Source organism: Oncorhynchus masou, chromosome 23 (assembly GCF_036934945.1).
Source record: "Oncorhynchus masou masou isolate Uvic2021 chromosome 23, UVic_Omas_1.1, whole genome shotgun sequence".
Classification (NCBI taxonomy): domain Eukaryota; kingdom Metazoa; phylum Chordata; class Actinopteri; order Salmoniformes; family Salmonidae; genus Oncorhynchus; species Oncorhynchus masou.
In genome coordinates, this window is record NC_088234.1 from 36,690,816 (window position 1) to 36,706,427 (window position 15,612).

The following is a 15,612-nucleotide window of genomic DNA, read 5'->3' on the forward strand; positions in this document are numbered from 1 at the left end:
AATACACATCATAAACCTTAACTAAATATGCATGTTCTACATATATATAGAAAGATACACTTCTTCTAAATGCAATCGCTGTGTTACATTTATTTTTAACGTTACAGAATTTGTTCACTAGGCTATAATATGAGTCGGCGCTCAGAAATTAGCATGATTTATCCTCTATCTTGGAGTCCACAGAAACCCAAATTTAACACATAAATATTCCCTTACCTTTGCTGTTCTTCCATCAGAAGACCTGGAAGGAATTATACTCACCAAAAACATTGTTTAGTTGTGAAGTCTGTGTCTTTCGGTTATCAAACACGGCATATTTCGGTTGAAATGCAGCCAAAAGTCAAGTGGATGTTCATAACCAAGCTTTAGCATGTTATAAAGGTGCACAACAATTCTCAGGACGAACAGAAACACACGCGTCGTTTAATCAGTCTTGGAAGAGAGAGATCACCGGAGGAGAGCGCGCATGAATGTGACCTTTTTTTTCGCGTGACCGAAAGGTTTTGGGCCGCCAAAACTCTCGTGAGCGCGCTATTCTCACAATGAGAAGCCCCATTGAAAGCAGACATCGCGCTGAAGACATAGAAACTGTTCCCAGGTCTGTAGGCGCTTGGGAAGGGTGGGGGCGATGACGTCAAAGTTGGGCCAACTTTTATGATGACAAGAGAGAGTTTGGGAGAATGACTGCCCTGAGAGTTCTGCTTTACATACAGACATAATTTCAACGGTTTTAGAAACTTTAGAGTGTTTTCTATTCAATAATATTTTTATATGCATATATTAGCAATTTTTGAAAGATTTTTTTTCTGTTTAATATGGGCACGCAATTACTCCAAAGGGGGCAGCAGACAGCCCTATCTTTAACAGGTTTTAAAGTGTACTGTTAGCTAGCTAAAGTTAGCTGGCTTGCTAGCTAACATTAAGTGTGTGCTCTCCACATTCTGGAGGACAGAGTTTTGAAATTAGTGGAATTCGAGTACGATAGCTAAGGAGATGGAGAAAGCACGGATTACCTATTCGAACTAAGGGCAACCATCCGGCAGGAGAGGCGTCCGTCCATGATAAATACGGGTAAGATAGTCCAGCTAGCTACATTTTCAGATACTACACATTTCTAATTTTGACAGAAAGTGGTTTCATTTCAAGTTAACATGTACTGTTAGCTTGCTAACGTTAGCTGGCTGGCTCACTAGCTAACTCACGTCGGCCACGGCGAAGGAGAGCCCACAGTCTTGGGTAGCGGGCCGTGTCGGTTGCACTTTATTGTCCTCAAAGCGTGCAAAGAAGTTGTTTAATTTGTCTGGGCGCAAGACATCGATGTTTTCGCGATGGGGCTGATTTTTTTTTTGTAATCTGTTTGAGTAGATCCTGCCACATACCTCTCGTGATTGAACCATTGATTTGCGACTCCAAATTGTCTCTATGCTGACGCTTTGCTTGTTTGAATAACTACACTGTTTGTATTTGGTCACGTTTCCAATCACTTTGCCATGATTAAATGTGGTGGTACGTGCATTCAGTTTTGCGCGAATGCTGTCATCAATCGACGGTTTCTGGTTAGGGAAGGGAATAGTCACAGTGGGTACAGGATCTCCTTTACACGTCCTTATAAACTCGCTCACCGAGTCAGCGTATACAATGTTATTGTCTGAGGCTACCCAGGAACATATCCCAGTCCACATGATCGAAGCAATCTTGAAGCATGGAATCCGATTGGTCAGACCAGCATTGGATAGACCTAAGCACGGGCGCTTCCTGTTTTAGTTTCTGCATATAGGAGGGGAGCAACAAGATGGAGTCAAGGTCAGATTTGCCAAAAGGAGGGCGAGGGAGGGCCTTGTATGCATCCCGGAAGTTAGAGGAGTAATGGTCGAGTGTGTTACTCGCTCGTGTACTGCAATTGATATGCTGATAGAATTTAAGTAGCCTTGTTCTCAGATTAGCTTTGTTAAAATCCCCAGCAACAATAAATGCAGCCTCAGGATATATGTTGTCATGACGTTGCCCTCTTTGGGTACAGCAAGCTCATTCCCCTCTCCCTGCCACCCCCTGGTTCCTTCAACAAGGCTGCTGTAGTCAGAGAGAGGTCGTAAATTCCCGAGAAGACCTGCCTCATGGCCACACAGACCGCTTGAATTTTCATAGAGAAAAAAGGAATTTCTTCCACCTCACAGAACTTGAGGTCCGAACAAATTTCATGTTCCGGAGAAAGTATAAAAGATCGGTGAAGAATCCAGCTACGAACTGGTCTGTTTGTTACAACTTGGGGAAACTCATGGGAGACGGTGTGGCCACATTACCATAACGCTGTTTATATAATAGCCTCAGTTATGAGGTTTCCATCTCATTTTTGTATAAAATGAATGAGTGAGTATGATACTGTTTACACAATTTTACAATGTGATTTTGGACTGTTTAATGAAGGAAACTCCAATTCCCTTTTGAGTTTAACTAAATCAGAGGACCGCCCCTGAGCCCAGTTAGGGTCAGGCATCCTGTAACGGATTTCCTCCTCTTCGTCTGAGGAAGAGTAAGGATCGGACCAAAGCGCAGCGTGGTAAGTGTTCATGATGATTTTAATTAAAACTCAGAACACTAAACAATAAATGACAACGTGAATTTACAAAAAAACGAAACAGTACCGTGTGGCCCAAACACTAACACGGACAGAAGCACCCACAAACCAAAGATGAAACCCAGGCTACCTAAGTATGATTCTCAATCAGAGACAACTAACAACACCTGCCTCTGATTGAGAACCATACTCGGCCAAACACAAAAACCAACATAGAAAAAACAAACAGAGACTGCCCACCCCAACTCACGCCCTGACCATACTAAAACAAAGAATAAAATAACAGAACTATGGTCAGCACGATCCACATCCTGGGACAGCCCCTTTTCTGCAATTCCGAATAAAACCCAACTTTGAGAAATGATCACCAGACCATGTGTCTCTCAATCACGGGAGTACAAAGGTTGTAGACCATTGCTGAATCCTTTAATAATACCATGGGGTTAAACTCTTAGACTATCGATACCAACAGAATAAGAACAAGTCTTTGATATTAATTACTAGTCTGCAGCTAGGAATTCGGGATCATTGAATGCGAAGAACGACAACCGCTGAAACATCCATTCTATAACAAGTTAATGAATGTCGCTCTGAACTGTCCCCTCTCACCGAGAGAGAGAGAGACGAAACTCTCCAACAGAAACAAACTTTTCACCAGCAATTAAGACGACACACTGAGCGTAAATATATATATATTGATTGCAATTGTTCCCGAATGAGTGAGCGTTCATGTGCAAAGGATTAGCATTTCAATTGTTATAATTATCACTCTGTAGTGACTTCTCAGCTGACTCCGCTTTTGTCTACCAAGCCACGATGCCGGTTTAGCCCACTAGGGCACATTCCCCTATAATTTCTTGTACCATATTTACCTTTGTTTGTTTATGCATTTCTATGAATTACTTAGTTATTAAAGACAATTGATGATTTAAGACAATTGACAATTGATGACTCATAGTGAAGACTGAGTTCGTGCAGATAACCAACAATTACAACGTTTGGAATGAGACTAACGTGAGGTAAAGTAAATAATTCATTAATCAGAAGACTATTTGATCCGATATAAAATATCTGAAAAGTTATTTTAGGAAATGATAACTTTGTAATCGGAATATTTTCCTTGGTGCCCCGATTTCCTAGTTAATTACGGTTACATGATTAATCTAATCGCGGAATACTAATTACAGAGAGTCTTTGATAAAACTAAGTCTTCAATTTAATGATAGTAAAGACACAACAATGATTTCAAGTTTGCATAAAGTCTAGTGAAGTTCCTTGATGGCCGTCTTGGTATCCGCTTGCGGCTGTGATCATAACCGAGGAGAGTTCTCTTGGGAGATATTACAGTCGGCATTTGATTGTGAGGAATTCCAGGTCAGGTGAACAAAAGGACTTGAGTTCTTGTATGTTGTTACAATTACACCACAATTCGTTAATCATGAAAAATACACCCACCCTTCTTCTTACAAGAGAGATGCTCTGAGATGCTCTGAAAATCCCATTGACTGTACAGACTCCAACAGCATGTCCCCAGCAAACCATGTCTCTTTGAAAGAGAGTATGTTGCAATCCTGGATATCGGCTTTGTTAACAACGGGACATTAGCGAGTAATATACTCAGAAGCGGTGGGTGGTGTGCGTGCATCCGAAGCTTCACTAGAAGCCCGCTCTGGCACCCTCTCCTCTGACGGCGTTGTTTTGCATCTCCTCCTCATGGACTGCACCATCTTACTGTGAGATGTTACCCCACAGTTCCACCAAGGCACCTGCAAGTTCCAGGACATTTCTGGGGGGAATGGCCCTAGCCCTCACCCTCCGATCCAACAGGTCCCAGACATGCTCAATGGGATTGAGATCTGGGCTCGTCGCTGGCCATGGCAGAACACTGACATTCCTGTCTTGCAGGAAATCATGCACAGACTGAGCAGTATGGCTGGTGACATTGTCATGCTGGAGGGTCATGTCAGGATGAGCCTGCAGGAAGGGTACCACATGATGTCTTCCCTGTAAGCACAGCGTTGAGATTCCCTGCTGTCAAGAGGTGAGTGTAGCTGGTGCATCGAAGTCCGGCGCAGGAGAGCAAATATGAGGGGACAAAGCACTTTACTGAGGCAATCATTTGCACAGAACGCAATAGCGTCACAAAACAAATGCCCAACGAACCAGTGAAGCAGCACAAAAGTACACAAACACAGGTACAAAGTACAGGCTGCCACAAAGCAGGGTACAGGCTGCCACAAAATAAACCCGGCGCAAACCAGACGGAAACGTGCCAATCTTAATGAGATTGAATACCAGGTGTATGGGAAAACAAGACAAAACAAATGGAAAATGAAAGGTGGTTTGGCGATGGCTAGAAGACTGGTGACGTCGACTGCCAAACATCTCCTGAACAAGGAGAGGGACCGACTTTGGCGTAAGTCGTGACACCTGCAATGACAACAAGCTCGGTCCGATGATGCTGTGACACACCACCCCAGAACATGACGGACCCTCCACCTCCAAATTTATCCCGCTCCAGAGTACAGGCCTCAGTGTAACGCTCATTCCTTCGACGATAAATGCGAATCCGACCATCACCCATGGCGCAACTCGTCAGTGAAGAGAACCTCTTGCCAGTCCTGTCTGGTCCAGCGACGGTGGGTTTGTGCCCACAGGCGATGTTGTTGCCGATGATGTCTGGTGAGGACCTGCCTTACAACAGGCCTACAAACCCTCATTCCAGCCTCTCTTAGCCTATTGCGGACAGTCTGAGCAGTGATGGAGGGATTGTGCGTTCCTGGTGTAACTCGGGCAGTTGTTGTTGCCATCCTGTATCTGTCCCGCAGGTGTAATTTTTGGATGTGCTGATCCTGTGTAGGTGTTGTTACACATGGTCTGCCACTGTGAGGACGATCAGCTGTCCATCCTGTCTCCCTGTAGCGCGGTCTTAGGCATCTCACCGTACGGACATTGCAATTTATTGCCCTGACCACATCTGCTGTCCTCATGACTCCTTGCTGCATGCCGAAGGCACGTTCACGCAGATTAGCAGGGACCCTGGGCATCTTACTTTTGGTGTTTTTGGTGTTATTTGGATTTTTCTGAATTACCTTTGAAAGACAGGGTCCTGAAAAAGGGACGTTTCTTTTTTTGCTAGGTTAATTGATTCAATTATTTTTCACCAGATCCTAATTGGTGTATTTTCTGTTATTTTTGATGGCATTTGATGGCCCTTCTTTCCTTGTCTCTCACATCGTTCACAGCTTTTTGGAAGTTACCTTATGTTTAGGCTGAGGTATGTATTGTTTTTTTGTGTGCTCTAGGGCAATGGAATCTAGATTACATGTGTATTTGTGGTCCTGGCAACTTTTTTGGAACATCATTATTTTTGTCTTGCTCAGATTTATTGTTAGCGCTTAGGTCTGACATAATCTGTGCAACAGATCTAGGTGCTGCTGTAGGCCCTCCTTGGTTGAGGACAGTAGCACCAGATCATCAGCAAATAGTAGACATTTGACTTTCTAGTAGGGTGAGACCATGTGGGGCAGACTGTTCTTTTGCTCTCGCCAATTCATTGATATAGATTTTGAAGAGGGCGGGGCTTATGCTGCATCCCTGTCTCACCCCACGGCCCTGTGGATAGAAAGGTGTTTTTTGTCAATTTTAACCACACACTTGTTGTTTGTTTAAATGGATTTTATAGTGTTTTTCCCACAACACAACTTTCCATCAATTTGTGCAGCAGACCCTCATGCCAAATTGAGTCAAAAGCTTTTTTGAAATCAACAAAGCATGAGAAGACTGCATTTGTTTTCGTTTGTATGTTTGTCAGTTAGGGTGTGCAGGGTGGATACATGGTCTGTCAGTCTTTGGTTCCAAATATTGGGAAAGATGCCAGAGCTAAGGATGGTGTTAAAGAGTTCAAGTTTTGCCAGTTGGAATTTGTTGTCTGTATATTTCATCATTTCATTTAGGATACTATCAACACTACATGCCCTTTTTGGGTTGGAGGTTTGTATTTTGTCCGGTAGGTCATTCAATGTAATTGGAGAATCAAGTTGGTTCTGGTAGTCTAATACTTTCTTTAATACGTTCTAAGATTTGTTCTAAGATTTGTTCTAAGATTTGTACTTGATCATGAATATGTTTTTGCTGTTTGTTCTCTCTCTTCTTTGCATGCACTCCCCATCTCCCTCTCCCTCTCTCCCCCAATCCCTCAGTTGCATTCTCTGGCTTGGGCTTCACCTCCTTCTACCTGGCTGGGAAGCTGCATTGCTTCACGGACCAGGGCCGCGGGCGCAGCTGGCGTCTGTGTGCCATGTTGCTGCCCCTCTACAGTGCTGTGATGATTGCCCTGTCCCGCACCTGCGACTACAAACACCACTGGCAAGGTCTGTCACTGCCATTTAGGTCCAGGAGTTTTTTTTCTGACCATGTGACTTTAACTTCTTGAAACTCCCCATCCCAGATCCGGGTTTGTGACTAAAGCCTCATGTTGCTGCCCCTCTACAGTGCTGTGATGATTGCCCTGTCCCGCACCTGCGACTACAAACACCACTGGCAAGGTCTGTCACTGTCACACCACATCCAAATTAACCAGCAGATATGCCATTTAGGTCCAGGAGTTTTTTTCTGACCATGTGACTTTAACTATCCCCATTTCCCTGGATTTCAACTAATTCAGGAATCTTCCAATAGGATTTCTGGAAAACCAGGGAATTGCATCCCTATCATCACAATGTGAATGTACTTAAAATTGTAGGCTTACATAAGATCACTAGAATACACATAAACTCGGTTTCTAAGGCCCAGAGTTTTTCCTGGTATATACAGTATCAGTCCAACATTTGAACACACCTACTCATTCAACATTTTTTCTTTATTTTTACTATTTTCTACATTGAAATAACAAATGGAATTATGTAGTAACCAAAAAAAGTGCTTCAGATTTTAGATTCTTCAAAGTGGGTTGACGTCAGATGATGATGGAGGCTAGGTCATCTGATAGAGTTCAGTGTGTCAAATCGGAGGGCCTGTTGTCCGGACCTCTGGCAATCTCTATGGGGGTGCCACAGGGTTCAATTCTCAGGCCGACTCTCTTCTCTGTATACATCAATGATGTTGCTCTCGCTGCTGGTGATTCTTTGATCCACCTCTAAGCAGACGACGCCATTCTGTATACCTCTGGCCCTTCTTTGGACACTGTGGAAACTAACCTCCAGATGAGCTTCAATGCCATACAACTTTCCTTCCGTGGCCTCCAACTGTTCTTAAATGCAAGTGAAACTAAATGCATGCTCTTCAACCGTTCGCTGCCCGCACCTGCCCGCCTTCTAACTTAGAATATGTGGGCAACTACAAATACCTAGGTGTCTGGTTAGACTGTAAACTTTCCTTCCAGACTCACATTAAACATATCCAATCCAAAATTAAATCCAGAATCGGTTTCCTATTTCGCAACAAAGCATCCTTCACTCATGCTGCCAAACATATGTACGTAAAACTAACCATCCTACCGATCCTCTACTTTGGCGATGTTATTTATAAAATAGCCTCCAACACTCTACTCAACAAACTGGATGCAGTCTATCACAGCGCCATCCGTTTTGTCACCAAAGCCCCATATACTACCCACCACTGCAACCTGTATGCTCTCGTTGGCTGGCCCTTGCTTCATAGAAAGCCGATTCTAGATTTAATTTTGGATTGGAGATGCTTAATACATGTCTGGAAGGAGGGTTTACAGCCTTGCCAGACACCTAGGTATTTGTAGTTGTCCACATATTCTTATTCAGAACCGTCCAGAGTAGTGATGCTAGTCGGGTGGGCGAGTGCGGGCAGCGATCTGTTGAAGAGCATGCATTTTGTTTTACTAGCGTTTAAGAGCAATTGGAGGCCACGGAAGGTGTGTTGTATGGCATTGAAGCTCGTTTGGAGGATTGTTAACACAGTGTCCAAAGAAGGGCCAAATGTATACAGAATGGTGTCGTCTGCGTAGAGGTGGATCAAGGAATCACCCGCAGCAAGAGCGGCATCATTGAAATATACAGTTGATGTTGAACAGTTGATGTTGTCTGTTACTTGAATCCTGTGAATCATTTATTTGGGCTGCAATTTCTGAGGTTGGTAACTAATAAACTTATCCTCTGCAGCAAAGGTAACTCTGGGTCTTCCATTCCTGTGGCGGTCCTCATGAGAGCCAGTTTCATCATAGAGCTTGATGTTTTTTGCGACTGCACTTGAAGAAACTCTAAAAGTTCTTGACATTTTCCGTATTGACTGACCTTCATGTCTTAAAGTTATAATGGATCGTAATTTCTCTTTACTTATTTGAGATGTTCTTTCCATAATATGGACTTGGTATTTTACCAAATAGGCCTCTTCTGTTTACCAGCCCTACCTTGTCAAAACACAACTGATGCATTCCAGGTGACTACCTCATGAGCTGGTTGAGAGAATGCCAAGAGTGTGCAAAGCTGTCATCAAGGCAAAGGGTCACTACTTGAATCTATAATCTAAAATATATTTAGATTTGTTTAACACTTTTTTGCTTACTACATGATTCCATATGTGTTATTTCATAGTTTTGATGTCTTCAATATTATTCTAAAATGTAGAAAATAGTAAAAATAAAGAAAAACCCTGGAATGAGTAGGTATCCAAACTGTTGGCTGGTAATGTACTTTTACATAATTTAGACCTATGCCAGCACTCAAGGCCCCAGGTCTGTCAGGATACATACAGACTAACTGTTTGCGTTGCATCTGTCAGCCTGTGTCAGTTTAGTTACGAACCAAAACCCTATCTATAAATCATTATGCCCACATGAAGAAATTATATTGTTTACTATAGTAAACTGTGATATACTATAGAATACTATACTTCACATGGTTGTATCCATCGATCATGTGTAGAACTTATTATAGAATGTTGTAGTATACCGTAGAACACTATAGTAAATACTACAATATTATCTGCAAAAACCACTGTAGTAAATGCTATAGTAATGTCCTCAAAAACACAAAAGTCTGCAAAAACACTTCACTTTTTAAACTATAGTAACTATATATTATATCGTAATTTGTGCCACCCATAACTGAGAAACCTACATGCCAAGTATAGACCATACGCAGTATTACATTGTATATGTTATAGAAAAAGAGCAAAAGTGCTGAATTATCATTACATTTTTACATTTAAGTCATTTAGCAGACGCTCTTATCCAGAGCGGCTTACAAATTATCTGTTCAGTCCCCAGTCCGACTTACAGGTTAGGGTAAGTTTGCTATTTTAGTATGGCTCTAGTTGGTTTCTTGAAGCAGAAATCCTCCAATTTTATGTCAAAGATAATAAGTCAAAAGCACTATAGTAAATACAACACTGATGTTTAAAAAATACTACAGTAAATACAGTTTACTGCAAAAACACTACAGTAAAAACTACAATATTGTACAGTCCACAAAAACACGACAGTATATATTAGTTTCCGTTCACTACAGTATTTATGCTATAGTTACAGTAAATAGTACAGTAAACTACAGTACACTACAGTGAATACTACAAGGAAGTCTGCAAAAACTCTACAATGAATACGATAGTATTTATATTATAGTATACTATAGTATTTTTTTATGTGGGTGGTTTATCAGATATGGTGCTATCTTGTTAAGATTACTCTATTACTCTACTCTCCACTTTTTGTAACAGCAAGTGCATCATCACCACAGAGGCAACACTGATGTCAATATATGAACCACAGTCATCAAGTAATCAACCAGGAGATAGGAACAGAACCAGGGTGTAGCAGTGTAACTCATGTGGATAAGATGTAGAACGCAGGGCACCGAGTCTCCAGGTCTAAAAGGGAAACATGTCTCTCTCTCTTTCACACACTCACACAAACAATCCCACAAACACATGCACACACAAACCCTGCCAGACACACACACAGGGGTAATTAGAGGTTTCTATAAGGAAGAAGGTGATAAGTGTGTGAATCTCAAAACATTGGCCGATGACAGTGAGGTAACACATTTTCTATGGTGTCTTAACTGCCGTCTGTTCCTCAATCCCCACCAACATGGACAGTAATGTCCAGAAAGAGAGGGATGGAGAGAGAGACAGAAAGCAAGCACACAGCATTGAGTAATTATTTCCTGATAGAGAGTGAGAGAAATAACCACAGAGGGGAGAAAGAGAGAGAAATTTGATGTCCAGTTATAAAGTGACAGCAGAAATTAGGCGTTAGGCGACATTGCTGTCAGACACCACTAATTACTTTTAGAGGGATCGCATATGAAATGACACTAGAGTTTACTATAGAATACTACAGTATATACTATAGAATTATGTAGTAAACTGTAGTATACAGTCAATCACGGACTACAGGAAGGAGGAAATCCAGCCCAGTCACGGACCAGGATGTCTTGCTCCCAGGCAGACTAAATAACTTTTTTGACCGCTTTGAGGACAATACAGTGCCATTGACACGGCCTGCAACGGAAACATGCGGTCTCTCCTTCACTGCAGCCGAGGTGAGTAAAACATTTAAACGTGTTAACCCTCGCAAGGCTGCAGGCCCAGACGGCATCCCCATCCGCGCCCTCAGAGCATGCGCAGACCAGCTGGCTGGTGTGTTTACGGACATATTCAATCAATCCCTATACCAGTCTGCTGTTCCCACATGCTTCAAGAGGGCCACCATTGTTCCTGTTCCCAAGAAAGCTAAGGTAACTGAGCTAAACGACTACCGCCCCGTAGCACTCACTTCCGTCATCATGAAGTGCTTTGAGAGACTAGTCAAGGACCATATCACCTCCACCCTACCTGACACCCTAGACCCACTCCAATTTGCTTACCACCAAATAGGTCCACAGACGATGCAATCTCAACCACACTGCACACTGCCCTAACCCATCTGGACAAGAGGAATACCTATGTGAGAATGCTGTTCATCGACTACAGCTCGGCATTGAACACCATAGTACCCTCCAAGCTCGTCATCAAGCTCGAGACCCTGGGTCTCGACCCCGCCCTGTGCAACTGGGTACTGGACTTCCTGATGGGCCGCCCCCAGGTGGTGAGGGTAGGTAACAACATCTCCCCCCTGCTGATCCTCAACACTGGGGCCCCACAAGGGTGCGTTCTGAGCCCTCTCCTGTACTCCCTGTTCACCCACGACTGCGTGGCCATGCACGCCTCCAACTCAATCATCAAGTTTGCGGACGACACAACAGTGGTAGGCTTGATTACCAACAACGACGAGACGGCCTACAGGGAGGAGGTGAGTGCCCTCGGAGTGTGGTGTCAGGAAAATAACCTCACACTCAACGTCAACAAAACTAAGGAGATGATTGTGGACTTCAGGAAACAGCAGAGGGAACACCCCCCTATCCACATCGATGGAACAGTAGTGGAGAGAGTAGCAAGTTTTAAGTTCCTCGGCATACACATCACAGACAAACTGAATTGGTCCACTCACACAGACAGCATCGTGAAGAAGGCGCAGCAGCGCCTCTTCAACCTCAGGAGGCTGAAGAAATTCGGCTTGTCACCAAAAGCACTCACAAACTTCTACAGATGCACAATCGAGAGCATCCTGGCGGGCTGTATCACCGCCTGGTACGGCAACTGCTCCACCCTCAACCGTAAGGCTCTCCAGAGGGTAGTGAGGTCTGCACAACGCATCACCGGGGGCAAACTACCTGCCCTCCAGGACACCTACACCACCCGATGTTACAGGAAGGCCATAAAGATCATCAAGGACATCAACCACCCGAGCCACTGCCTGTTCACCCGGCTATCATCCAGAAGGCGAGGTCAGTACAGGTGCATCAAAGCTGGGACAGAGAGACTGAAAAACAGCTTCTATCTCAAGGCCATCAGACTGTTAAACAGCCAGCACTAACATTGAGTGGCTGCTGCCAACACACTGACACTGACTCAACTCCAGCCACTTTAATAATGGGAATTGATGGGAAATGATGTAAATATATCACTAGCCACTTTAAACAATGCTACCTTATATAATGTTACTTACCCTACATTATTCATCTCATATGCATACGTATATACTGTACTCTATATCATCGACTGCATCTTTATGTAATACATGTATCACTAGCCACTTTAACTATGCCACTTTGTTTACATACTCATCTCATATGTATATACTGTACTCGATACCATCTACTGTATCTTGCCTATGCTGCTCTGTACCATCACTCATTCATATATCCTCATGTACATATTCTTTATCCCCTTACACTGTGTATAAGACAGTAGTTTAGGAATTGTTAGTTAGATTACTTGTTGGTTATTACTGCATTGTCGGAACTAGAAGCACAAGCATTTTGCTACACTCGCATTAACATCTGCTAACCATGTGTATGTGACAAATAAAATTTGATTTGATTTTTGTATACCGTAGAATTCTATACTATACACTGGATTATTTATCGATCATGTACTTACTATAAAATGTTGTAGTATGCTGTAGAATACTATAGAAAATATTACATTAATGTCTGCAAAAACACTACAGTCTGTAAAAACTAAAAAAAATGTATTATAGTAAATACGAAAGTATTTAATTTGCATATACCCTGCCCATTCCCCTCCCTCATAGCCCCATTTGTGCCACCTATAATTTAGAAACCTACATGACAAGTATTGATTATATATTGCCTTCCCTACAGGTTATAGAAAAGAGTGCAAGTGATTAACTATTTGTTAAGTCCTTCCTAAAGTGGCCTTTTAGTATTTTTCCAGTAGGTTTTCTCAAGGAGAAAGCCTCCATTTTATGTCAAAGATAGTAAATACTAAAGTAATTTCTGCAATAATAATACAGTGTTCTACAGTCTGAAAAAAACTACAGTAAATACTGCAGCATATTAGTCCAGAAATACTACAGTATAATACAATCTGCCAAAGCACTACATTAATGCGGAACTGACAGCATTATTGCCACATTAAATCTTATTCAAATCGGTTCATATACTGTACACCCCCAGGAAGAATATTACACATTTTTTATGTACATATTCTAAAGCAGGAAATAAGAAGGAAGCAGCAATGGATTGGATCATTAAACTTGAGGGGCCCAATCTCCTATTACCCTGCTCTGTGAACAGCGCTGCGTGGATAACATCATGCACTCTTCCCCATTAAGGGATGATGTAGCCCCCTGGTTCCTTTGTAAATGTCTGGGTTCAGCTCCAGCATTGGAGAAGGGACCCGTACTGAAGCATCAACACCATCAACATTTAGATGACTCTGCACATATTATGATGCATTTCAAATCACCAGCTCAGTGACAGAGCCTCCACATCATTAGTTTGTAGTATCCCTACTTTTAATAGTCATCCATCTCAACTATATACAGTAATTAAACTTTGCCATCAACAGGCGAAACTACTGGCTCTGTCCCAATCCGCACTAGCATAAACTAGTTGAAATTATTCATTGGACATGCCTTCTTAAGTGGGATGCTACAATGGACATTGGAATGTGGACAATCTATTTTCCAACACAATTTATGGTGATGGTGTTAACTTCATTTTCTACAGTTGGATAGTTAAATAATTGTTTCCAAAATATTTTTGAGACTAGTTCAGCCAGTCTAACGAATGCATTAGTTGTTCATTCTCTCTACAACATTACAATGTATTTGTTTGTGAACAATTGTTTTTATTGGTTCACAAATCACATTACAATTTAGCACTTATTTTCTTACATTGATCATGACTAGGAAATCATTTTTGTTCTCAGCTATGGTGACAAAGTGACAGATGGTCTGTCCAAGCCAGGGACATGTTGAGACTCAGCCAGGCCCAGTAGTGACATCAGCCCAAAGCTCATCCGATCTCAGCCCAACGTTCAAAAGAGCAACTGATAAATCTAAATTAGCTGACATTTCCAATATAAACATCATTAATTAAGTAAATCATCAATGATTCATCCACTGTATAAATAACTAAGTACCCACATTTATTTCCTATGGTAGATTTCTGAGATCTGAAGTGCAATCTAGCAATACTTGTCTTATGTCCTGTGTGACTCATTTGGTAGGAGTGTGGCACTAACTGTTGTGGATATCACTCACATAGACATACAAGAAATGTATGCACTCACTATACTGTAACATGCTTTTGGAAAAACCCTCGCCTACGCTAAGTCGCATATGTACATTATTAATATATTATTGTTATTCCCCAGATGCCTTTGTTGGAGGGGTGATCGGCCTGCTCTTTGCCTACATCTGCTACCGGCAGCACTACCCCCCGTTCCTGCACATGGACTGCCATCTACCTTACGCCAGTCTGGCCAAAAACCCCCACCTTGTCTCTGCCCATGGCGATCCCCTGGTCCTGCCCACCGAGAACACCACCAGCATGCCTCTGAAGGGGCTGACAGTGGGGCCTGTATGACTCCTGCCCACCCCTACACCCAGACCTGGCCCCTAGCCTCACACCCACCCACCCAAGGAGCATCCAACCCCCTCTCACTCAGACAGACTGAGATGTGGACAATACTGTACCCCCTCTCCCACTCACAACCTTTCTCCCAGCCTCTCGCCTTCCTCCATCCTCGCTCTTTGTTTGTTTTACCTGCCTGAATCAGGAGCATTTCATTGGTCTACATTTAGAGTGGCTTTGTATGTGTAGGGATATAGGACAACACTGCTGGAGCAAAAAGGCAATACAAATGTGAAAAAAGGAAATTAAGAGCCAGTTGCGTGAAATCAACATAAAATGGACGTACAGTGTCTTCGGAAAGTATTCAGACCACTTGAAGTTTTACATATTTTGTTACATTACAGCCTTAATCTAACATGGATTTTAAAGTGTAATTCCTCAGCAACCTACACACAATAACCCATAATAACAAAGCAAAAAAATCAACAAAAATGCCTTATTTACATAAGTATTCAGACCCTTTGCTGTGAGACTCGTAATAGAACTCAGGTGCATCCTGTTTCCATTGATCATCCTTGAGATATTTATTCAACTTGATTGGAGTCCACCTGTGATAAATTCAATTGATTGGACATGATT

At 42.5% G+C, this 15,612-nt stretch overlaps 1 protein-coding gene across 1 annotated transcript in view; it reads left to right on the top strand.

Annotated features, from left to right (window-relative positions):
- LOC135509964 (phospholipid phosphatase 4-like) overlaps positions 1-14,985 on the top strand; it is a 119,750-nt gene extending 104,765 nt beyond the window's left edge. The window contains exons 6-7 of the mRNA XM_064930783.1: positions 6,778-6,948; positions 14,774-14,985. Coding sequence (XP_064786855.1) covers positions 6,778-6,948; positions 14,774-14,985 — 383 coding nt within the window. The remainder of the gene's footprint in view (positions 1-6,777; positions 6,949-14,773) is intronic.
- The last annotated feature ends 627 nt before the right edge of the window (positions 14,986-15,612 follow it).